Source organism: Nothobranchius furzeri, chromosome 11 (assembly GCF_043380555.1).
Source record: "Nothobranchius furzeri strain GRZ-AD chromosome 11, NfurGRZ-RIMD1, whole genome shotgun sequence".
In the NCBI taxonomy this organism is placed as follows: Eukaryota; Metazoa; Chordata; class Actinopteri; order Cyprinodontiformes; family Nothobranchiidae; genus Nothobranchius; species Nothobranchius furzeri.
Window position 1 is genome coordinate 22,477,822 of NC_091751.1, and position 24,392 is coordinate 22,502,213.

Consider the following 24,392-nt stretch of genomic DNA (forward strand, 5'->3'; position numbering starts at 1 on the left):
AAGTCTTTGGTATGACCCGACCGTGGATTTGAACCCACGATCTCCCAGTCTCAGGACACACAGACCACTAGGCCACTGAGCTGGTTAGATGAGTGATGCAGGCGTGGCTGTTCTGATGTTCCCAGTGTTAAACAGCCTCAATTACATCTTTATGACCTTGGAGTTCTGGACGGGTTCACTGACCCTTTCTGTGTTTGGTTACATCATGGCCTGGGATTTCCTGCACTCCTCTTTTATAACTGAACACCTGGAATAAACATGATTTGAATGTTTAGCTAAAACGGTGAAAGGAGCTTTTTTCTCTGAGGATCACAGCTGAGGAGCATCAGTACGGAAATGTGCTGGCTGCAGCAATCATACAGAAAAACTGAGCTTTTCTGTTTCAGAGGGAATCTAAACCAGCCAGTATCAAGTCAACAGCACAACAGATGAAGGGAAAATCCTTCCACGGGTTGTGTTGGGTGTGTTTGATTCATTCACCTGTGCATTTGTGTGTTTTTTTATGTTTGCAAAATCTTCATGGACCACTTCTGGATTCTAATGAAACTCTTCAAAACTAATGATTGGATGTTCGTCCACGCGTGGCTGACTTTTGGAATTGAATACAAAAATGTCTGAGTCAGTTTTACAGACATTGAGCAGAAGTTTCCTTCACAACCCGAACTCCAAGTAAAGATATTTAAATGATTTAATATGGAGTCTTTAAGATTTGACTAAAACAGCTTTAACACCATCATTTGTCAATCCGTGGCTAATCCGATGTGTGACAATCTTTTGATTTATTTAAGGCTCAAACTTGAAGAACTGATCTTTAGTGTAAAACACATGAAATGACTAATATGTAATAAACATGAAAGCAGTCAGGTTTCCATCGTCTCTCCTGTCTGTCCTCGTGTCTCCAGGTGTGTCAGTATGTTGTGTCCGTGAATGGACTGAACGTCCTCTGCCACGACTACCGGACCGTCAGTAACCTGATCCTGACTGGACCCAGGACAATAGTGATGGAGGTGATGGAGGAGCTGCAGGTTTGACTTGGAGAACGTGGGTTTATGGTTCTTGAATTGGACGGATGGACATGAACGACACGACTCCCTCTTTCCTGTTGAGATGAGGCGGATGTTGGAGGACCAGGCTGTCAGTGCCTCCACCTGTGAAGATGAGCGTTTTACTTTTAAAAGAAACAAGACGACATCTGTAATCCACCTTTTCTTTGTCATTCTTGAGGAGAAAACTCCAGTTTTATGGAGAAAACATCCGTGAATTCCTGGTTTGTGTTCTGGATCACGAGGTCGCGATAAAACAGGTCACAGAATCAGAAAGCTGAGAGGATAAAGTCAGCGATAAAACTGAACACATGAATGTTTCATGGAAACACGCAGTGACCTCTACCCCAGTAAGGCTGCAGAACATCACCTGGGTTTATTTACTGCCCCACACTGCCCTCTACTGGACTTTACAGGAAGATGCACATTAATATGTTTGCATCTATCTGAGGCAAAAGCTCATTCTGCTCCTGCTGTGTGCCAAGTTAGCCCAGAACAGCTAGATGTGTGTTCAGCAGGCTCAAGTAAAAAAGCTAAGTGATTAGCATCATTTTTATGGCGTCATGTATATTCTTAGACAATAAAAAAAACTTGAACACAAATCTAGGCTTTTAGCAGAAAATCTGATGATCAGACTGAAACATTCTGCTGCACCACTAACGAACTGGATTTAAACATTTTAGATGAAGTAAAGAATCACACATTTATTCATCTGTTGATGCAAAAATGGGACTTTTGACAATTCACATGAAAACTTAAGAAATGCAAAAATCCTAATAATAAAGTCCAAAACACTTAATTAAATTGTGTTAATTGAATTCTATTAGAAAACACGTGTTTTGCTTGTGTGTGTTAATAAGGACTAAATCAGCTTGAATAGATCAAATGTTGCATAATTTCCTGTTCAGTGGATCAGACTGGTGCCAACCACACACGTTTATTCTTATTTCTATTAATAAATCATATTTAGCTTATAACTGTAAATAGCACAGGGACAGTAAAGAATGTGACCACCACCATCGTCCATGTTGTACTGCTGTAGATTTTATAGTTTAGATGTTCATAACCAAAGGGACAAATGGCTCTGCTCGATGTGAGGCGAGACTTTTCGGGAGCTTTTCTCTGCTTTCAGGGACTGAAAGTTGGGTTTCAGGTCATTATAAACTCAAAGGTTCAGCGTTCAAATGTATTAAAGTGTTCAGTGATTCTGAGTCTGTGGCTTCTTTTGTTAGGTCTCAGGTTTGTTTCCTCTGAGCAAAACCTCACCTTTGACCTCAGGTTGGGTTCTCGCATTATTCCCGTGTGATTCACAGGAAGTATAAAAGTCTTTTTTTGTTTTACTATCTTTTTCTCATTAATACATTGCTGTGTGTGTGTGTGTGTGTGTGTGTGTGTGTGTGTGTGTGTGTGTGTGTGTGTGTGTGTGTGTGTGTGTGTGTGTGTGTGTGTGTGTGTGTGTGTGTGTGTGTGTGTGTGTGTGTAGTGGGGATGGGGGCATTACATTTTATGAAATGACACATATAGTCTGTCAGAGAAACAAAATAACATTAGAGCACATTTTATTTTCCAGAGTCAAAATTAATGCAACTTAGACTAAGAGACCATTAAAGGCTCAGGAGCCTTTTGCAGGTGTTTACAACAATGCATTTTAGTTGATTGGTGTCTTGTTTCATATCACAACTCCCTCTTTTCCATAAATCTGTACTGACTATGGTTTAGTGTTTCATATATATAGTTAACACGTTTTCTAGCCTACATTTAAACAGTTTTCCAGGATTTTTGAACATTGTGGAAGGAGTGACACTGGCCTTAGTTGTAGATGTTTATTACCCTGCTTAAACCTTTTGGCTATTGCCTTTCAGAGGAAACCAGTTTGAAAGGATACATTATATATGTAAGTTAATGGTTTTAGAATAGCACCAATAATCCTTTAAACCAACAATACCATCACAGTCAGTGGAGGCTGTGGTTACAATGATCAACAATTTATTTAACCTCCAGCTCATCTGAGGAAGATACGGTCAGGGAGATGTTTTTATTAATGTTTCATTCATTATCTTAAAAAATAAAAAAAGTAAAAAATATAATAAATAAATAATTAAATAAATAAATAAATAAATGTTTCACTCATCTCCTTTTCTTTGTCAGATATTTGCTGCTAACTCTGGTCCCACATTCACATAAAATAATTTCAGTCCATGAAAAACATGCGCACAATATTTTGTTTGTATCTATTTGTCAATAAAGTTTGTTTTCAACGTACGTCATCATCAAGCGACGCCAATTTTGTTTTTTTGCGACGCCATTGTTATTGCTTTCAAACTTGCTTCAAATAAGACCGGTAAGTCGTTTTTTTTTTCCCTGTAAAACTTTCAGTATTTACGAGCATAAAACAACCATTTAATATTAATGTTGCCATTTAGTTCCGTGTCAGGTTATTTTCTCATCATCACACTATATTAGTTAGCTTTTCTTGCGTGAACTCTGGCCGAATGTCGTCGTTTTAGAAAATCAAACATGCTAACTCAGTGTTAGCTTTTATTTGTGTTGCACCGATTGTAGAGTAAAAACATTAGCAGCAACATTTAGCTTCTAATAAAATGATTAAAATACAATTTAGAATCTGGACGCGCGTGCGTATACGCGCGCACGCGCACGCACAGACACGTACATAAAAGGATTAAGGTAGTGCTCTTCTTCACTTGGTGAGTTCATAGATCAAAGGACAGCAGTTGGTGACATCACTCTTGGTTTTCACAGAGACCAAAGAACAGCATTCGTCAGATCTCAGAGACAAGTCTCTAGCTCACAAACACTCGTGACTCCATTCGATAAATACTGTTTCTCCTCAGTTTTCTGACTGTTTGGGACAGATAGTTGAGAATTTTGTCACAGTTTTCTCTTCAAACCCGTCAATATTTCACACGTCTTAAAGATGGAGACCACACAACGTCTTTCTTGGTTTGAAATCGTAGAACGAGGAGTTAAGGTCAATTATGACGAAATAATTGACTCTTCTCTCAACACAGAGGTTCAGGTCAGTGAGGTCCACCCAAAAGCCTCACTGCCTACTAACTGTGGGACTCAGGGCACAGATCAGCAGGAATCTGGTGAAAAGCTCCAAAAACCTGCTTGTAGTCAGGATTTTCCTTCCCAGTACTACCGAAGAGAGACAAACCAGTACCAGCCTTCTGTAAGTTCACAGGATATTCGTTCCCAGTACTACAGAAGAGAGACAAACCAGTACCAGCCTTCTGTCAGTTCTCAGGATATTCGTTCCCAGTACTACCGAAGAGAGACAAACCAGTACCAGCCTTCTGTCAGTTCTCAGGATATTCGTTCCCAGTACTACCGAAGAGAGACAAACCAGTACCAGCCTTCTGTCAGTACTCAGGATATCCGTTCCCAGTACTACAGAAGAGAGACAAACCAGTACCAGCCTTCTGTCAGTACTCAGGATATTCGTTCCCAGTACTACCGAAGAGAGACAAACCAGTACCAGCCTTCTGTCAGTACTCAGGATATTCGTTCCCAGTACTACCGAAGAGAGACAAACCAGTACCAGCCTTCTGTCAGTACTCAGGATATTCGTTCCCAGTACTACCGAAGAGAGACAAACCAGTACCAGCCTTCTGTCAGTACTCAGGATATTCGTTCCCAGTACTACCGAAGAGAGACAAACCAGTACCAGCCTTCTGTCAGTACTCAGGATATTCGTTCCCAGTACTACCGAAGAGAGACAAACCAGTACCAGCCTTCTGTCAGTTCTCAGGATATTCGTTCCCAGTACTACAGAAGAGAGACAAACCAGTACCAGCCTTCTGTCAGTACTCAGGATATTCGTTCCCAGTACTACAGAAGAGAGACACCTCAGCAGAAACGTCCCACTATGATCCGCCTCAAAGGTTGTAGGAAAGGGACGGACTCAGGACCCAAAAGTGTCTCCGAACCCCCAAAAACTGCATCTACCATCAAGTCTGAGCAGCCTGGAACTCCAGTAATCTGGATGATTGGATCCAGTTACATCAGACGGGGTGAAAAGGCGGCTCAGCAGCAGTTTGGGCCAAACTTTGGACTCAGAGCTAAGGTCCAATGGTTTGGTAAAGGAGGCATGGGCTGGGGTGGTGTCCTTCCCAGGTTTTACTCCGAGGCTTGCACACACGGTCCTCCAGATATTCTGGTCGTCCACGCTGGAGGAAACGATCTGGGTCACGTTTCCCCGGTGGAACTGGCTTCTCAGATCCAAAAGGATTTGTCCCACCTCCATAAGGACTTTCCGGAAATGAGAATAGCCTTTTCCGCCATCAACGAACGGCAGTCGTGGGGATACGGGCAACCAGGAAGAATTAACAACAACAGAAAACAGGTTAATTCTTCACTGAGGAGGGCCGTTAGGAGCTTTGGGGGCCTGGTCATCGAGCATCCTGAGGTCAGGTTCTTCAACAACGCTCTTTTTCTCCCAGACAGAGTGCATTTTAGTAAGAGAGGAAACAGCTTGTTTCTGGGCAGCATTCACTCTGTTCTGGAGAAGGTTCTGGCTCAGAGGTGTAACACCTAAATCTGTTACGCCTTAAAAAGATAACAGCTGACAGAAAAGGGCAAATGGACGAGCTTCTCATCCAGCACCAAACCAATGAATAAATAAGTAAAAATAAAATAAAAAAAATAAATAAAAAAAACCAACTAACTCTGCCAGGGTTTCCCTTTTGGGTCACTTCTGCCGGTCCCAAGCCCGGATTAAAGAGGAGGGGTTGGATTATAACACAGAACTAAATCCACAGTAGAGGGATTTTACTCTTAAGAAATAAAATGAAGGCAGGTTATGACATATACAAATATATTTAGTAAACATTTATAGTTTCTAATCAAACATGTCAAATAGAAAACTATTTATTATACAATACAGTACAAACCCTGTTGCATCAGGGCAGCCGACTCTCACCAGAAATGAGCTCGACTAACTGCCGGCAATGCAGACCGAGCTCTGACACCAGTCGTACCGGGTCCTTACAGCCCGTATCAGAGGGCCTGGTACCCCATCCTCCTGAAGTACCCCCCAGAGGGTACGGGCTGTTAGGACCCTGTACCCTACAGGTCCTGTTCTTGACTGGACCTGTAGTCACCTCAACATCTGATGCTGTACAGAAGGAGGAGGACAGAAACTTCAGCAGCGAGCTCTGAAGAAGACTGCAGTAGTAGTTGAATGTGTTAAAGAAGAATGGTGGTGAAGATGACCTCCATCCTACAAAACCCCTCCTACCCACTGCGTTCTACTGTGGGGACCATGGACAGCTCCTTCAGAGGCAGACTGAGACATCCCAGATGTGAAACAGAACGCTACCGTAGGTCTTTCATCCCCTCTGCAGTAAGAGTGTAGAACTCCTCAGTTTAAGCTGTACTGGCATGATCCTGGTACACAATAACACCAATGCAGTATTCAGTATGTGTCATGACTCCCATCCTTCACCCTCCTCTGCCTCTTCATTCAGCTCACCTGGTCCCCTCACCAAGCTCCAGCCAAGCCCTGTTTTCCCTAGCAACCTCAGTCAGCATCACAATCAACTCCATTCATCTCACCTGTTCCTGCAATCAGCTTCATCCACTCCACCTGCTCCTGACTCCTCAGCTCAGCACTCACACCTGCTTCCCCTGCTATATAGTAAGTAACTTTATTTCTATAGCACCTCTCACAGACAAAAAGGTCACAAAGTGCTTCACAAGTTAAAAGGCAACAACATATAAATACAGTAAAATACAGCCACAATATACAGTGTCAAATAAAACCAATCTGAATGAGACTAAGTTTAAAATGCCTGGAGAAACAAATGGGTTTTAAGATTGCTCTTAAAAACATCAACTGAGTCGATTGAGCGTAAAGACAGAGGTAGCTCATTCCAGAGCCTAGGAGCGACGGCCTGGAATGAGCGATCTCCTCGTGTCCTGAACTGAGTAAGTGGGACCATTAAAAGGTTTTGATCCATAGATCTCAGCCTGCGAGAAGGCGTGTAAGGGCAGAGCATGTCTCGAACATACAATGGAGCCAGACCATGCAGCGCTCTGAAAGTCAGCACAAGAATTTTAAAATTTATGCGAAATGTGATAGGAAGCCAATGAAGAGCTTTTAAAATGGGGGTAATGTGGGCCCTTCTGTTGTCACGGGTCAGAATTCTAGCTGCACAATTCTGGACTTGTTGTAAGCGGGACAGCTCTTTTTTGTTTAGACAAGAAAATAAACTATTACAGTAGTCTAAACGGGATGATGTAAACGCGTGAATAATCAACTCAAGATCAGCTTTAGACACCATTGTTCTGAGTTTAGAAATTTGTCTCAAGTGGTAAAAACAGTTTCTAGTTAACTGCTTTGCGTGATGTTCAAGAGACATTCCCTTGTCAAAGAAAACTCCAAGGTTTCTAAGGGTAGGTTTTACAGACAAGCTCAGATCACCTAACTGCTGGTGAATCCCTGGAGCAGCATCATCGGGGGCAATCACCAGTACTTCAGTTTTGTCTGAGTTCAGCCGTAAGGCATTTGCACCGAGCCACTGTTTGATTCGCTCAAAATATGATAATAAAGAATGCAATTTTTTAACGTCAGAAGGCTTGAAAGAACAATAAAGCTGAAGATCATCAGCAAAGAGATGATAGGAAACATCATCGGCAAACTCCTGGATTAGGTTTCCTAAAGGAAGGATGTACAACAAGAACAAAATCGGGCCCAAAACTGAGCCCTGGGGTACTCCACACCGTAGATCAGTTGGGTCAGACAGGATCTGGTTGACTGAGACACTTAGGCTTCTCCCGGATAAATAGGATGTAAACCACGCCAGGACAGAACCTGACAACCCAACCAACTCGCGGAGCCTACTCAGCAAGATCTCATGGTTAACCGTGTCGAATGCGGACGAAAGGTCTAGTAAAACTAGGACCGTGCATTTCCCAGAGTCTGCGGACATCAAGATGTCATTGGACACTTTAAGCAGCGCAGTTTCCGTAGAGTGGCGCTTACGGAAACCGGACTGAAACCTGTCAAAGATATTGGGATCCTGTAAGAAGGAAACCAGTTGTTCAGATACCACTTTCTCTAAGACTTTGGACAGGAAAGGGAGTTTTGATATCGGTCTAAAATTTTTAGGATCTGTTGGATCCAGATTAGATTTTTTGAGTAGGGGTTCCACAAAAGCATGTTTAAAACAGCTAGGGAAAACGCCAGAAGAAAGGGACAGGTTAAACATTCTGGTAACCCAGGGACCAATGGCATCAAATACTTTTGAAAGGAGTTTACAAGGTAAGACATCAGCCAGGCAAAAAGAGGGCTTCATTGTGGTTACCAAAGCTAAAATATCATCCTGTGTTACAGGTGAGAAAGAGGACCATGCGTGCGCAGGGAGTTCATCAATATCATCATTACATGACTGAAAAGATGGGAGTTTGTCTTTGATATTTTGAATTTTATCAACAAAGTAATTAAGGAATTTGTTTGCATCTGCTTTGTTGAAAACAGGTGTAAGAGGCGCAGCAGGAGCCACAATAGAGCTAATAGTGTCAAATAAAACTTGTGGTTTTTTTCTTGTTTTGGATAATCAGTTTGCGGAAGTATTCAGACCTGGATTTTTTTATCAGCTCATTTAGAGAAAGCATAAGGTCCTTAAGGTACAGCCTATGGACCTCGAGTTTAGTGGACTTCCACAGGCGTTCCGTTTTCCTGCACAGTCTTTTCAAGTTCTGAATGCTGTCATTTATCCAAGGAGAAAATGGTTTCCGAGTTACCCTGTTAGATTTAAAAGGAGCAACCACATCCAAAATGGATTTACAGCGACTATTTAGGCTGTGAATAAGGCTGTCCACATCCTGAGATTCCAAAAACAAATTGGAGTCAAACATCTCAATGAATCTAGCTGCTGTATTCTCTGAAATAATGCGCCTTTGTGGGATGACCACAGAAGGCGTAGACTCAAGATTAAAGTGTAAATCAAATAAAACACAGCTATGGTCACTCATGTGGACATCCTTCACACAAAGATTGGAAATATTCAGATCAAGGGAAAACACAAGGTCTAGAGTATGGCCTTTTTGATGGGTGGGGCCAGAGACATGCTGCTCAAAATTGAAAGATTCAGTCATTGTTAAAAGTTCCACTGCTGGGCCAGAAGTGCTGTCATCAATATGAATATTAAAATCTCCCAGAATTAAAACATTTTCCAGCTTTATGATAGAAGATAAAAAATCACTAAAATCCTTAAGAAAAGCTGTGGCTGGTCCAGGTGGGCGATAAATCAGCACACAGTAAAATGGAATAGATGAACCAATCTTGATTGTCTGTGATTCAAAAGAAGTAAAAGCTTGAGTGTTTAACACTTTGCAGATAAAAGTCTCCTTAAAAACAACTGCAAGACCTCCTCCGCGGCGGGAGGGGCGGGGCATCCCAAAAACAGCGCAGCCAGCGGGGCAGAGTTCGTTGAGATGAATATATTCACCTTCTCTCTGCCATGTCTCAGTAAAGAACATAAAATCCAGAGTTTGACTGGAGAAAAGTTCATTCAAAGAGAATGATTTATTCGCAATAGAGCGAGCATTAAACAGGCCAAACCGGCAGGAGAGAGCTGTCAAAGGCTTAGGAGCTGAATTCAGCAGGATCGGTCGTAAGCAGGAGACGCGATCACGTGATCTCCAGCGTACCCGGGAAAGCATCAGCTGATCCACCGGTGTAAACACAGGGCTGCAAGGTAACAGCACATCCAAGTCAGAAAACCAACTCCGCACCGGGTGCAGGACACCAGGCGCGACGATCCGGAAGGATGACGGGGGGAGCGTCCCGCCGCCACAGCGCCGCTCGACACAAGGGATCCTCCGCAAACACCTGGACGGGCGATCCGGAGCTGCGACTCCCAAAGAAGCCAGCCTCTGCTTGACTTGAACACCAGACCTGCATCCCCGCTTCCTCGATCTCCTCTTTCTGCCTGGGGCGCGGCACACCAGCTGGTACTCAGGTGAGTCGGGTGAACAAACAAACGGAGGCGGAAATGTTTGTTGGAACTTGCGCTGTTCATAAAAGAGGAACTCCATAGACTCTTTTATACAAAGAAGAGAACCACGATCGTAACTCCGTACAGCAGAAACAAAGCCACATGAAAATTGGGCTGAAATGACCGCGTATATTGTGAACACAATCAAAAATAGGAGTCGAGCAGTGGCATGGCCGAACACAGGCGCCATCTTGCTCGCTTAGCAAATATATATATTCACCAGTCAGCAGTGGCGGATCTAGGATTTTTCTGAGGGTGGGGCCATCAAGGGGCCACAATATTTATAGAGGGGCCACGAACAGTCCAACATACTTGCATACTATTCCCAGTTTTGTATGGTAGATACAGTTTACCCCAACACCATGTTGAAAAACATCAATGCAATTGTACATCAATTTTTACTGTACATTGACAAAATACAACCACACACAGCATTTGAGAAATTTTAGCATTCAATTTATTTTGCAAAGCCACAAATATCAGGTTAAAATATGTTTGTGTGTGGAAAAAACACCAGAAGAATATCACAGGACCCTCTGCTCTTGACTGGGAAATGTCTGGTGGGAAGTCAATTAAATAAGTCTGAGTCAGTTGCTTATATCTCTCAACCTTTAACATTCATGGCATTCAGAATCTGCAAGTGACTGACTGCAAAATTCAATTAAATTTAAAGAGCCTTTACAAAATGAGAAGCACACCACCAGGTCCTACTGGAACAGAACACCGTTCTGATGTCTGCGCAGGATTCTGTGCATCACACTGGAAGATGTCTGAAAACAGCAAATGAGAAATTATCTAACATAAGCCAAATACATACACAAGCATTTATTACTTTCAAAGATCAATGTTTACCATTTGATCCTGCAGGATTAGCATTGATTGGTGACTCTGGTGGCCCAGCAGGATGGAAGGTTGAGTCATTAACTTCACTCTGGTTGTCTAAATTGGAGAGAGTCTTGTCCCAGTTTGCAGCTAAAATACAAATATATGTCAAACTCCAGGTAAATCCAGCCAAAACTTTGTTTTCTATGAGACCACATTTTTATTTATTTGAAATTGAAGACTTGAAAGATTGGACTATAAAGATGAGATGTGGTAGATGTAGACAAAGAAACCAATACAATTTAAATCCATTATGTTAATGTTATAGTAAACCACATCACCATGAAGCGGAAGAATTCAGTAAACATATGTGCCATTAGTACAAGATAACATCATTTAACAAATTTGAGATAATGGTGATTTTTTTTATTTTTACCTAGAATAATGGCAGGAAAAGTTGGACTAACAAAGGAATATCCAAAACACAAAATCTCTTTGGAAAACTTAACCTTGACCTTACTTAATCAACCAATTAGAAAATTCAGTGTTTCAAACAAGGACTTTTCCCACACATTTTACAATACATCAAAATGTCACAATTTAGGGAAACCTTGAAGGAATTGTGGGAAAGGAAACTTAACTGCAACATTACTGATGATGAATGGAAAGATGCTTTGAGAAACGTAAAATCATTTACTAAAGGGAAGCAACTTTGCCACTAATGATTTGTCACGATTAACAACTTCTATCAATTTAAACAATAATCCTTTATTTTTGGTGCTTGGAATAACTGACCCAATTATTACTGATAAATATAAAAAGCTCAATGCAAATTTTCTGTGCAAGAAAATGACTCCACATTAACTGGATCAGCTCCAAGATAAAATGGGAATGGGTTATCCTCAATTATAAGCAGAACACAATGGGCAGCATTAGGTCGTTTATAAGTGGTCAGTCCGTCCTGCTGGATAATGTGGTGCAATCATGATCTTTTTACAAAAGATTATGCGATGGCGGTGAAAAGGGAGCTTGGGGGCGGTCTCTGCGCTGCCACGGACTTCAGTTTATCTTGGACATAACTTGCTTTTTATTGCGATCAAAGCCACACTCATTAAACTTTTTTAACAAGCCGCTCCAGAAGGTGTCTGTCCCCGTGCAGTCTCTGGTGATCTGAGCTTCAACTCTTACGGAGAGGCTCCCCGGCCATCATCTCAGCTGATTCTGTTTAGAAAAGCCAAACTTACGGCCCATGTTTACTTTCATTTTTAATATAGTTGCCGGCCGGAGCTCGGCAGTAACTGCCCACGTGATCATGATACCCCCTTCTGTTGCGCCAAGTTGTAATATGCATTCACAAGTCCGGCGTTGCGGTGATATTAGTATCAACCGTGGCAGCACAAATGCCACAAAATTCCCGCAACACCATGCCGCCACGGCGCGTTTATATTACACGTACGCTGTATATGTACAGTCTATGTGATTTCCCAGCATGGTATGTCCTACAAGAGGCTGTCTCTCGTGTTTATCTGACATGACTGTTGCACAATAAAGATTATATTCTTTCTGACCTGATAAAGGGGGAATGGAGGTCCCTTGCCCTGTTCCAGCCTCTGGTCTACAGCCTCCTGCGGCTCTCTCTCTGATATCTCCATGCTCGTTCTCACCAACTGACACACTCACTCTCTTGGGAAAAAACTGCAGAATTCCCGCCTGTATCTGACCCTTTCTTTTCATGTTCTCTATCAGACAGTGCCAACTATTAACACACGAAATGCAGATTACAAAAGAAGTACATGGATTAGCAAGGGCTAACGTTTTTTCACAAGCCCTTTTTAACATTACCTTTAACTAATGTCGGCATTGCTTTCCATTGGACTTATTGTCAGACTTGACTTACATGGCAACTGTGAGTAAACAGTGATTCGTGACTTACCAACAAACTCCTCATAACGTGGACTCTCATCAGATCCGATGTCGGTTGAAAAGTTCTCCCTTCTTGGAACCTTTCAAATCTTCTTCTGTTGGATTTCACACACTATTTTGCTCCTTAGCGCCACACGGCCACTAGTGTTTGGACTCGGAATTGCATCCACCTATAATCTCATCACCGCACAAAGGACAGATGAGTGACAGGACAGGGGCACTACAGGGGCCAATCATATTTCAGCAGGGGCCAGTGCCCCTGTGGCCCCGCCCCTAGAACCGCCAATGCCAGTCAGCCACCAGTTCCCGGCCGGATTATTGAAACCTTTGTGCCAGTAAATTCTCCAGCCATCCACCCTGCCTGACCTCTGCCTCCGGACCTCGTTTTTGCTCCTGACCCCTGCCTTGTACTCTGCCTGCCTCCACGACCTTCGCCTGTCCTCAGCCTTGCCTCTTGCCTGTTCCCCGTATCTGCATGTCCGATCTGGTTTTGACCCTCGCCTCCTCTCCGACTCTGTCTCCAGCCTCGCCCAACTCCGGTAACTCTGCATCCTAATGAAGACTTTTTATTTTACTCTCATTGTGTTTGGCGTCTTCAGGTCTTCCGAGTTCTGTTCGTGACAGTATGTGTTCAATATTTGTGCAATTCCAGACTTACATGTCTGTGTCCCTTACAGCATGCTGCATAGTTCTAGAACCCAAGTTTTTTTATTTTTATTTGTAGTTTTTAGTGGTCGAAGGTTACAATAATAGCTTACTGCCTATTTGTTATGATTTCTCTTCAAAAATCTGGAGGTATGAAAACTACTTGACTCATGAGTCAACTTGTTTATGAATTCTTTTTAAATCAAAAACCACCCCAGAGTTGTTACATGCACTGAAGGAAGATACATTATTAATCATAGCAGAAAGTGATTGTTAGAATAGAATAGAATAGAATAGAATAGAACAGACTTTATTGATCCCACGGTGGGGAAACTCACTTGTTACAGCAGCACCAGCACTCACCAGAATCATTTGAAGAGAAATAATAACAAATAGGCAGTAAGCTATTATTGTAACCTTCGACCACTAAAAACTACAAATAAAAAAAAAACTTGGGTTCCAGAACTATGCAGCATGCTGTAAGGGACACAGACATACCACGTAAATCTGGTATTGCACAAATACTGAACACATACTGAATACTGCATTGGTGTTATTGTGTACCAGGATCATGCCAGTACAGCTTAAACTGAGGAGTTCTACACTCTTACTGCAGAGGGGATGAAAGACCTACGGTAGCGTTCTGTTTCACATCTGGGATGTCTCAGTCTGCCTCTGAAGGAGCTGTCCATGGTCTCCACAGTGGAACGCAGTGGGTAGGAGGGGTTTTGTAGGATGGAGGTCATCTTCACCACCATTCTTCTTTAACACATTCAACTACTACTGCAGTCTTCTTCAGAGCTCGCTGCTGAAGTTTCTGTCCTCCTCCTTCTGTACAGCATCAGATGTTGAGGTGACTACAGGTCCAGTCAAGAACAGGAGTGTTGCAGGTTTTGATTTCTGATCCCATGGAAATCTGTGTAGAGCTGCGTGAGTAAAAATAAAACATTTACCCACTATTAGACACCACCATGGCCGTATCTACCATTGAGGACATCGAGGTCTGGACCTCTGTAGTTTTTCTGCAGAATATTTAAAAAATAATCTCTAACTGTGCATTTACAGCATTTACTTTTTAGAAAACATACTTGTCTGATTTTTGTTGAATTTTTAAATCATTGAAATGTCTGTAGCTCCTACACTGTAAAAGTTGTTGTCACTATATCATGCCTGCTGGTCAACAGTAACCGGCTCTACGTACTCCAACAAGTACGTTTGTGAAAAAAATACATCTCTGATTTTTCATTTATTTTACTGTAAACTGTAGTGACCCACAAATGGCCCCTGCTGATAACCAATTTCCTAGTACTCTTTATCAATACTTTCAAAATTTAACAGTCAAAGTTTTTATGTGTGGATCATTAACACTTGGTCGTTTGCATATGAACGTTTTTACGAGGTTAAATAATTTTATCAAAAAAATGCACCTGCTCACCTTTGCTTATCTCTGCTTCTCCAAAAACAAATCACAAATCAAATATGTCAACTGAAAAGGCACCATACACTAAAATGTAACACACACACACACACACACACACACACTTGACCGAACAATGAAAAAGATTTAAAATACAAAATCAACTCTACCAAAATAGTAATACGTTGCTTATGAATCAAAAGTGAAAACTGTTTTCTATAATGTGCATCATCAATCAATCTTTATTGGTACAGCACCTTCCACTGCCTCTGCAGGAGCCCAAGGCGCTGAACATGAAATACAGTAAAAACACAGATAGCAATAAAAAAGATAAAAACAACATACAGACATAAAAGCACCATACAAAATGTAAACAGGGAGCATAAAAGCATACAAGTCACATAAAAGCTAAACGATAAAAATGAGTTTTCGAACGACTCTTAAAAAGCAAGTCACCCCCAAATAAACTTTTTTTTGCTGATAAACTAAATAAATGAGTGTCTAATTGTCAGGTACCATCGGCTGAGCTGGAGTGTGGCTTGGAGACCCAGGCGTGGAGAGACTGGTATTTGGTCATGACTGTTTTCAGTGTGGGAAGTTCTCTTCCCGGATGGTCTTTAGAGTTGGCAGATTAGGTTTAGTCGTTTAGAATAGGTTGGCGTCTATCGTGAGATGATGACTGAGTGCCGGCTCAGCTGTGACAGGTCCTTAAATAGGCTCAGCGGGATGACGTCACTGGGAAACGTCGGTGACAGGGATGCTGGGAGCTGGAGTGCAGTGCCAGCCAGGCCCGCAGAGGAGGTTAAGAGGAGGAGTTCATGACAGGAACACCCCCCCGCGAGGGACGGCTCCAGAAGGCCCAGGGCGACGAGACCAGAAATCAGCCAACAGGGAAGGATCCAGAAACGAGCGGGCAGGCTCCCAGCTACGCTCCTCCGGACCGTAACCCTGCCAGTCCACCAAATACTGCCATCCACGGCCCCGGCCGCGGGCGTCCAGAATTTTGCGGACGGTGTAAACGGGGTCCCCATCGACATCTCGGGGCGTCGGCACCCGGGCCGGAGGCGGATGGAGGGGAGACGACACCACCGGCTTGAGCTGTGAGACGAGGAATACCGGGTGCACCTTAAGAGTGGAAGGGAGGCGCAGCCGGTAAGCGACCGGACCAAGGACATCTCGGACTTGGAAGGGTCCCAAAAAGCGGGGCGACAGCTTCCTGGAACCAGCCGGCAACCGGAGGTTAGTGGTAGAGAGCCAAACCCGGTCACCTGGCTGGAACACAGGGCCGGGCCGGTGGCGGCGACGATGTTGTCGGGAGTACTTCGTATTAGCCCGGGTGATGGCGGCGCGAGCCCTGATCCAAGCGAGACGGCAGCGGCGGACCATATCCTGAGCCGCCGGAACCTCCACCTCCACCTCCGGCACCTGATGGTTGAAAAGAGGGGGCTGGTATCCGTAGCAGGTCTCGAAGGGTGATAGACCCGTGGCGGAGGACGTCTGGAGGTTGTGTGAGAGCTCCGCCCACAGGAGGTAACGAGGCCAGGTGGACGGTTGAGACGAGGCGAAGCAGCGTAAGTAACGCCCGAGCTGCTGGTTTGCTCTCTCCGTCTGACCATTAGTCTGGGGATGATAGCCTGACGACAGACTGGCGGAAGCGCCCACCAACCGACAGAAAGCCTTCCAGAAACGTGAGATGAACTGGGGTCCTCTGTCAGACACCACGTCCTGGGGAAATCCGTGGAGCCTCACCACATGATCGAGGAGGAGCTCCGCTGTTTTCTTAGCCGTGGGGAGCCCTGCCATAGCCACTAAGTGCACAGCTTTTGAAAAGCGGTCGGTGATGGTGAGGATGGTGTCCAGGTGGTCGGCAGCGGGGAGCCCCGTGACAAAGTCCACACCTATGTGCGACCACGGCCTTTTGGGCACATGGAGCGGTTGCCATTCCCCGGCTCCAGGTTGGGTGGAGGACTTAGACCGGGCGCAAGTGTCGCATGCAGCGGTGTATTCACGCACGTACTCATAATGTACTCATAATGTCCAGTGGGTGTAATAAAAGCGGTTTTCCACTCCTCTCCCTCCTTTATGCGGATGAGGTTGTATGCACTGCGGAGGTCCAGCTTGGTAAACAGTGTGGCTTGGGCGGTGGCATCCAAAGTCGTGCTCATTAAAGGGAGAGGATGGCGGTCCCTGATGGTGATTTTATTCAACCCACGATAGTCTATACAGGGCCGGAGGTCACCCTCCTTCTTCTTCACAAAGAAGAACCCTGCCGCCCCAGGAGACGTGGAATGTCTGATAAACCCCTTCCGGAGAGCCTCGTTAATATAAGCGTCCATCGCCTGGGTCTCTGCCGGGGAGAGCGAGAACAGCCGACCCCGAGGCGGGGTGGTTCCGGGCTGAAGCCTGATCTCCAGATCGTAGGGGCGATGAGGAGGCAGCTTGGTGGTAGGCTCCTTTGCAAAGACCCGAGCCAAATCGTGGTATTGGGGTGGAAGGAGTGTTAAATCCACATCCTTGGGTGGTGTCTCCCTAGGCTGTGATCCTGGAGACGGATGATGAAGGCGACAGTTAACACCCCACGCCATGACTTGACAGGTGGACCAGGAGATGTGAGGGTCGTGGAGGCGGAACCAGGAATGACCCAGAATGAGAGGAGTCGTGGGGGCGTGAATGACCAAGAAATGAAGGGTCTCTACGTGTTCTCCGATGGTCATCCGGAGGTTCTGGGTTCGGTGCGTGATAGGATATGGCATGAGAGGGCGACCGTCCACTGAAGTGACGGGAACGGGGTGATCGAGGAGAGTGAGTGGAATCTTGAGCCGGTTGACCAACCCCTGGTCGATAAAGCTTTCTGCAGCTCCGGTGTCGAGGAGAGCCACCAGGTGGACCGGTCCTTGGCTCAGCTGGAAGGAGACCGGGAGGGTGGTGTGATGAGGAGCTGCATGAATGGAGGCTCCGGGTTTGACCGCTCCTACACCGACCCGGAGGAACCGTTTCCCGGGCGTATGGGGCATGTTGCCCGGGGATGGCCCAGATCCCCACAATAGGCGCATCGTCCCTCCCGAAAACGTTGCGCCCGTTCCTCGGGGGGCAAATGACCCAGTTGCATGGGTTCCTCCGTGGGTTGGTTCTCCTGACGGCGGGGGAACATTCTGGGTTGTATGGGAACCGCCCTCGCTCCTGGTCTGGTGAGAAGGCAGCGATCCAGCTGGAGAGCCAGGTCCACAGCCTGGTCCAGGGAGGTCGGGGCCTCGTGTCCGATCATGCCCTCCCGGATGCGAGGTGACAATCCCTCCAAGTACACAGCCTTCACCACGGCATCACCCCAGGTCAGACGGGCAGCGGTGGTTCGGAAGCGTGACGTATACTCGGCCACGGTCTGAGAGCCCTGCCGAAGCTGGAGCAGGCGTGTCTCGTCTGCGACCTTGCTGCTGGGATGCACAAATGCCTTCTTCAGTTCCTTCACGAAGGTTTCATAATCGTTGCACACGGGAGACTTCTGGTTGTACAGGGCAGCCGCCCATTCACCGGCTCGCCCCGTCAGCAGGGAGGTTAACAGGGCAACGCGAGAGCAGGAAGTCGGGTAGCATGCCGGCTGACACTCGAAAGTCATTGACAGGACGGCCAACATGCCCTCTGGGGATCCTTTAATCCCATCCCATTTGTCGGGGAGACTTAGAAACGGCTCCACAGTGTTAGGAGTGGCAGATTCCTGACGTTGGAGTGCCGAGGAGAGTTGGACGACCAGTTCGGTGTCAGAATCTAATTTGGATGCTTGGCGATCCATAACAGCACGAAGCTGGTTGTTCTCTATTCGAAGTTGGGCGTTTTCCGCCTCCTGGCGTTCTACACGGCTGAGCAGCTGTGCCACGTCTGCTCGCAGCTGTGCGATCTCCGCTGGGTCTACTCGAGACTCAGTCATCCTGTCAGGTACGATCGGCTGAGCTGGAGTGTGGCTTGGAGACCCAGGCGCGGAGAGACTGGTATTTGGTCGTGACTGTTTACAGTGTGGGAAGTTCTCTTCCCGGATGGTCTTTAGAGTTGGCAGATTAGGTTTAGTCGTTTACAATAGGTTGGCGTCTATCGTGAGATGATGACTGAGTGCCGGCTCAGCTGTGACAGGTCCTTAAATAGGTTCAGCGGGATGACGTCACCGGGAAGCGTCGGTGACAGGGATGCTGGGAGCTGGAGTGCAGTGCCAGCCAGGCCCGCAGAGGAGGTTAAGAGGAGGAGTTCATGACACTAATCGTGCTGCAGACACCTGTAGTCAATAATTTGGCACTTCAGTGCATCTTAGTTAAAATTTAAATATTCTGCCTAAAACTGGCAGTGTTGTGCCATCGTCAGGTAAAAACTCTGCACTGTATTTTAATTTAAATCTGCCACCGCTATTGGCTAAGAGGTATGCTGTGATGTAAACTGGTACATTATGATGTCACAATGCTGTCGTGAGCCTGTGTGTGTGTGTATTTGTTAGCGGCTCCGCCTTCTCGGTCTGCCAGGCAACAGCATTTGTTGCATTTTTCAAACATGAAGTGGGAGTGGAGTTAGACTCTGGTAGGGGTTGACTTGCTCTTTAAAAACACGCAGCGAAGGTCTTCGTCTTCGTCTTCGTCTTCGTCTTCCTCCGCTTATCCGGGTCCGGGTCGCAGGAGCAGCATCCCAATTAGGGAGCTCCAGGCCGTCCTCTCCCCGGCCTTGTCCACCAGCTCCTCCGGCAGGACCCCAAGGCGTTCCCGGACCAGATTGGAGATGTAACCTCTCCAACGTGTCCTGGGTCGACCCGGGGGCCTTCTGCCGGCAGGACATGCCCGAAACACCTCCCCGGGGAGGTGTCCAGGAGGCATCCTGACCAGATGCCCAAACCACCTCAAATGGCTCCTTTCGATCCGGAGGAGCAGCGGTTCTACTCCGAGTCCCTCCCGAATGTCCGAGCTCCTCACCCTATCTCTAAGGCTGAGCCCGGCCACCCTACGGAGGAAACTCATTTCGGCCGCTTGTATCCGCGATCTCGTTCTTTCGGTCATTACCCAAAGGTCATGACCATAGGTGAGGATTGGGATGTAGATCGACCAGTAAATCGAGAGCCTGGCTTTCTGGCTCAGCTCCCTCTTCCCCACGACAGATCGGCTCAGCGTCCGCATCACTGCAGATGCAGAACCAATCCGCCTGTCGATCTCCCGATCCCTCCTACCCTCACTCGTGAACAAGACCCCGAGATACTTAAACTCCTCCACTTGAGGTAGGACCTCTCCCCCGACCCGGAGGTGGCAAGCCACCCTTTTCCGGTCGAGAACCATGGTCTCAGATTTGGAGGTGCTGATCCTCATCCCAGCCGCTTCACATTCGGCCGTGAACCTACCCAGCAAGAGCTGAAGGTCAGAGCTGGATGAAGCTAGGAGGACCACATCATCCGCAAAAAGCAGAGACGAGATTCTCCTGCCACCAAACTCGACACACTCCACACCACGGCTGCGTCTAGAAATTCTGTCCATAAAAGTGATGAACAGAACCGGTGACAAAGGGCAGCCCTGGCGGAGTCCAACCCTCACTGGGAACAGGTCCGACTTACTACCGGCTATGCGGACCAAACTCACTCTCCTCTGGTAAAGGGACTGAATGGCCCTTAACAGAAAGCCACCCACCCCATACTCCTGGAGCGTCCCCCACAGGGTGCCCCTGGGGACACGGTCATAAGCCTTCTCCAAATCCACAAAGCACATGTGGATTGGTTGGGCAAACTCCCATGCCCCCTCCATCACCCTTGCAAGGGTATAGAGCTGGTCCACAGTTCCACGGCCAGGACGAAAACCACATTGCTCCTCCTCTATCTGAGATTCAACTATCGATCGGACCCTCCTCTCCAGTACCTTGGCGTAGACCTTTCCAGGGAGGCTGAGGAGTGTGATCCCCCTATAGTTGGAACACACCCTCAGGTCACCCTTCTTAAAGATGGGGACCACCACCCCGGTCTGCCACTCCCTAGGAACTGCCCCCGATGACCACGCAATGTTGTAGAGACGTGTCAACCATGACAGCCCTACAACATCCATAGCCTTGAGATACCCAGGATGAACCTCATCCGCCCCCGGGGCTCCGCCGCTGTGTAGTTGTTTGACTACCTCAGCAACTTCTGCCCCCGAGATCGGACAGTCCATCCCCAGGCCTCCCAGCTCTGGTTCCTCCTCGGAATGCGCATTGGTGGGATTGAGGAGCTCCTCAAAGTATTCCTTCCACCGTCCGACTATAGCCTCAGTTGACGTCAGCAGCTCCCCATCCCCACTGTAAACAGTGTGAGCGAGTTGCTGCCTTCCTCTCCTGAGGCGCCGGACAGTTTGCCAGAACCTCTTTGGAGCCGATCGATAGTCTTTCTCCATGGCCTCACCAAACTCCTCCCACGCCCGAGATTTTTCCTCGGCAACTGCCACTGCTGCACCCCGCTTGGCTATCCGGTACCTGTCTGCTGCCTCCGGAGACCCACAGACCAGCCACGCCCTGTAGGCCTCCTTCTTCAGCCTGACGGCTCCCCGAACCTCTGGTGTCCACCAGCGGGTACGGGGGTTGCCACCACGACTGGCACCGGCCACCTTACGACCACAGCTAGCAACAGCCGCCTCGACAATCGCAGAGTGGAACAAGGCCCACTCGGACTCAATGTCCCCCACTGCTCTCGGGACGTGGTCAAAGCTCTGCCGGAGGTGGGAGTTGAAGACCGTCTTGACAGGTTCTTCTGCCAGGCGTTCCCAGCAGACCCTCACTATGCGTTTGGGTCTGCCAGGTCTACGCGGCATGTTCCCTTGCCATCTGATCCAACTCACCACCAGGTGGTGATCAGTTGACAGCTCCGCCCCTCTCTTCACTCGGGTGTCCAAAACATACGGCCGCAGGTCAGATGATACGACTACAAAATCTATCATCGACCTGTGACCTAGGCTGCCCTGGTACCAAGTGTACCGGTGGGCATCCTTATGTTCGAACATGGTGTTCGTTATGGCCAAACTGCGGCTTGCACAGAAGTCCAATAACAAAACACAGCTCGAGTTCAGATTAGGTGGGCCGTTCCGCCCAATCACACCCCTCCAGGTCAAGCTGTCATTGCCCACGTGAGCATTGAAGTCCCCCAGCAGGACAATGGAGTCCCCTGATGGAGCACTATCTAGCACTCGTCCCAGGGACTCCAAAAAGGGTGGGTACTCTGAACTGATATTTGGCCCATAAGCACAAACAACAGTCAGGACCCGTTCCCCGACCCGAAGGCGCAAGGAAGCTACCCTCTTGTCCCCCGGGGTAAACCCCAACACACAGGCAGAGAGTCTCGGGGCTAACAAAAAGCCAACCCCAGCCCTCCGCCTCTCACCCGGAGCAACTCCAGCAAAGTAGAGTGTCCAACCCCTCTCCAGGTCTCGGGTTCCAGAGCCAATGCAATGTGTCGAGGTGAGTCCGACTATATCTAGCTGGTACCGCTCAACCTCTGCCACAAGCTCCGGCTCCTTCCCCGCCAGCGAGGTGACGTTCCATGTCCCAAAAACTAGTTTTCTTGTCCGGGGATTGGACCGCCAAGGCTCCCGCCTTGGTCTGCCACCCGATTCGCATTGCACCGGACCCTTCATGTTCCTCCTGCGGGTGGTGGGTCCACAGTTGGACGAGCCCATGTATCCGGTTCGGGCTGGGCTCGGCCGGATCCCATGGGCGAAAGCCCGGCCACCAGGCGCTCGCTCACGGGCCCCAACCCCAGGCCTGGCTCCAGGGTGGGACCCCGGTAACCCTCCGGGCCGGGTACTCCGACTCTTCGTTTTAACCGCCATGAAAGATCCTTCGAACCGTTCTTTGTCTCACCCTTCACCTAAGACCAATTTGTCATGGGAGACCCTACCAGGGGCACTAAGTGCCCCAGCCAACATAGCTCCTAGGATCATTAGGGCACTCAAACTCCTCCACCACGATAAGGTGACGGTTCAAGGAGGAGCGTAGCGAAGGTGACAGTTTAATATCAAGTGGAAGCTCATTCCAGAGAGAAGGAGCCAAGACCGAGAAAGCCCGATCACCTCTAGACCTGTACCTAGTTAGTGGGACAGTCAGTATCTCCATCATCATGCTTATGTAAACAGATGATGTAGACAGAGTAAATTAATAGTCTCACAACATTTAAGTCATGCTGTGGTGTAGAGTACACCTCAGTGTTAAGACTTAAAAAACAAAGATCCGCATATAGGCCTCTCTCACACACATACAAGTACTTGACAGATATGAGTAAAAAAGTAACATAGAGAACAATGAAACTAATTGTAAATAATAAATTATCCATTCCAAAATACAAGTACTTTGCATATGAAAGAAACATTTGCACTGCTTTCCTTAATGTGCATCATCATCATTCTTATGTAAACAAAGGACAACCAAGTCCTCGGCTCATAAATTTGAAGTTGTGCTGTCTTGTCCAGTACAACTCCATGTTTACACTTCCAACCAAACACCTACATGTTGTTTACATGCTGCTGTTTGCACCGTCACAACACCAAGGTGTCTTTTTGCTTGGCATCTGGAAGGCAGTCATTCCAAGGCAGAGCGTGTGAAACCATGTTGAACAACTTCCACGTTGAATCTAACAAGGACAAAGAAATGCATCCACATAACCTTTGTTACAGAGCACTTCATTACAATATTTGTGATCAATTTCATGCCTGAACTGTTAATCTTTACTACAAATGATCAGTTAAAATTTACGTCATTGGTATTATCAGTACACGTGTTTAGATCTTCTCATGTCACATATTGATGGAATGGATCTTTTTTTACATAGGTACTACCAAATAAATGACTAGAGGGGCAAACAGTAAATGGCTTCTATTTTCATTAAACCGTATATAGCAGTGTTTCCCAACCCTGGGTCCTGGCACCCTAATGGGTTCTCCACAAGATTGCAGGGGGTCCACACACCTGTGCCTGTGATGAAGTTGTGAGGCTCTAAAGATGATATTTTTAAAAAATTAAATTTATAAATTGCTCAGGACACAAACAATTGTACAATTAACACTGTGTATTAGAGTTACAACCCCTTATGGATGTACAGTATAAAATGTAGAATCATTCACTTTTGATGTGTGTGTGTGTGCGTAGGGATTGTGGTTGTAAGGTGCTTGGCTCATGTTGGACACAAACAAGAGGGTGCTTGTGGGAAAAAAGTTGTGAACCGCTGCTCTAAAGTCATTCATCCAGTCACTCACACATAAAAGCAGGGGTAGGGAACCCTGGTCCTGGAGAGCCTCTAGCACATTTTAGAGGTTTCCTTGCTTCAACACATTTGATTCACTTGTTCAGCAGCTCATGAGGCTCTACAGAGGCGTTAATCACCTGCTGATTATCATCAGGTGTGTTAATGCTGTGTAGCCTCTAAACATGCTGGGTAGCAGCTCTCCAGGACTAGGGTTTCTTACACCTCCATTAAATGCACAATAATTAACTTTTTGATTTTTTCAACATCATTTTCACTATCCCTTAAAAAACAAAAAGAACACTTCC

General features: G+C 46.6%; 2 protein-coding genes across 3 annotated transcripts in view; both read right to left on the reverse strand.

Moving 5' to 3' along the window:
• LOC139073250 (uncharacterized) overlaps nt 1–24,392 on the reverse strand; it is a 176,291-nt gene that overhangs the window by 116,359 nt on the left and 35,540 nt on the right. The gene's annotated exons all lie outside the window — the stretch shown is intronic.
• Nucleotides 8,076–13,358, reverse strand: LOC139073249 (uncharacterized). 2 transcript variants are annotated; one of them, XM_070556216.1, is made up of 3 exons: nt 12,822–13,357; nt 10,919–11,038; nt 8,076–10,836 (listed from the first exon to the last, which is right to left on the reverse strand). In XM_070556216.1, the coding sequence occupies exon 3, from the start codon at nt 10,254–10,256 to the stop codon at nt 8,586–8,588; it is 1,671 nt and encodes a 556-aa protein (XP_070412317.1). In that variant the 5' UTR covers nt 10,257–10,836; nt 10,919–11,038; nt 12,822–13,357; the 3' UTR covers nt 8,076–8,585. The 2 variants fall into 2 exon arrangements, with proteins under 2 accessions (XP_070412317.1, XP_070412318.1); XM_070556217.1 differs by having other exon boundaries at nt 8,076–11,038; nt 12,822–13,358.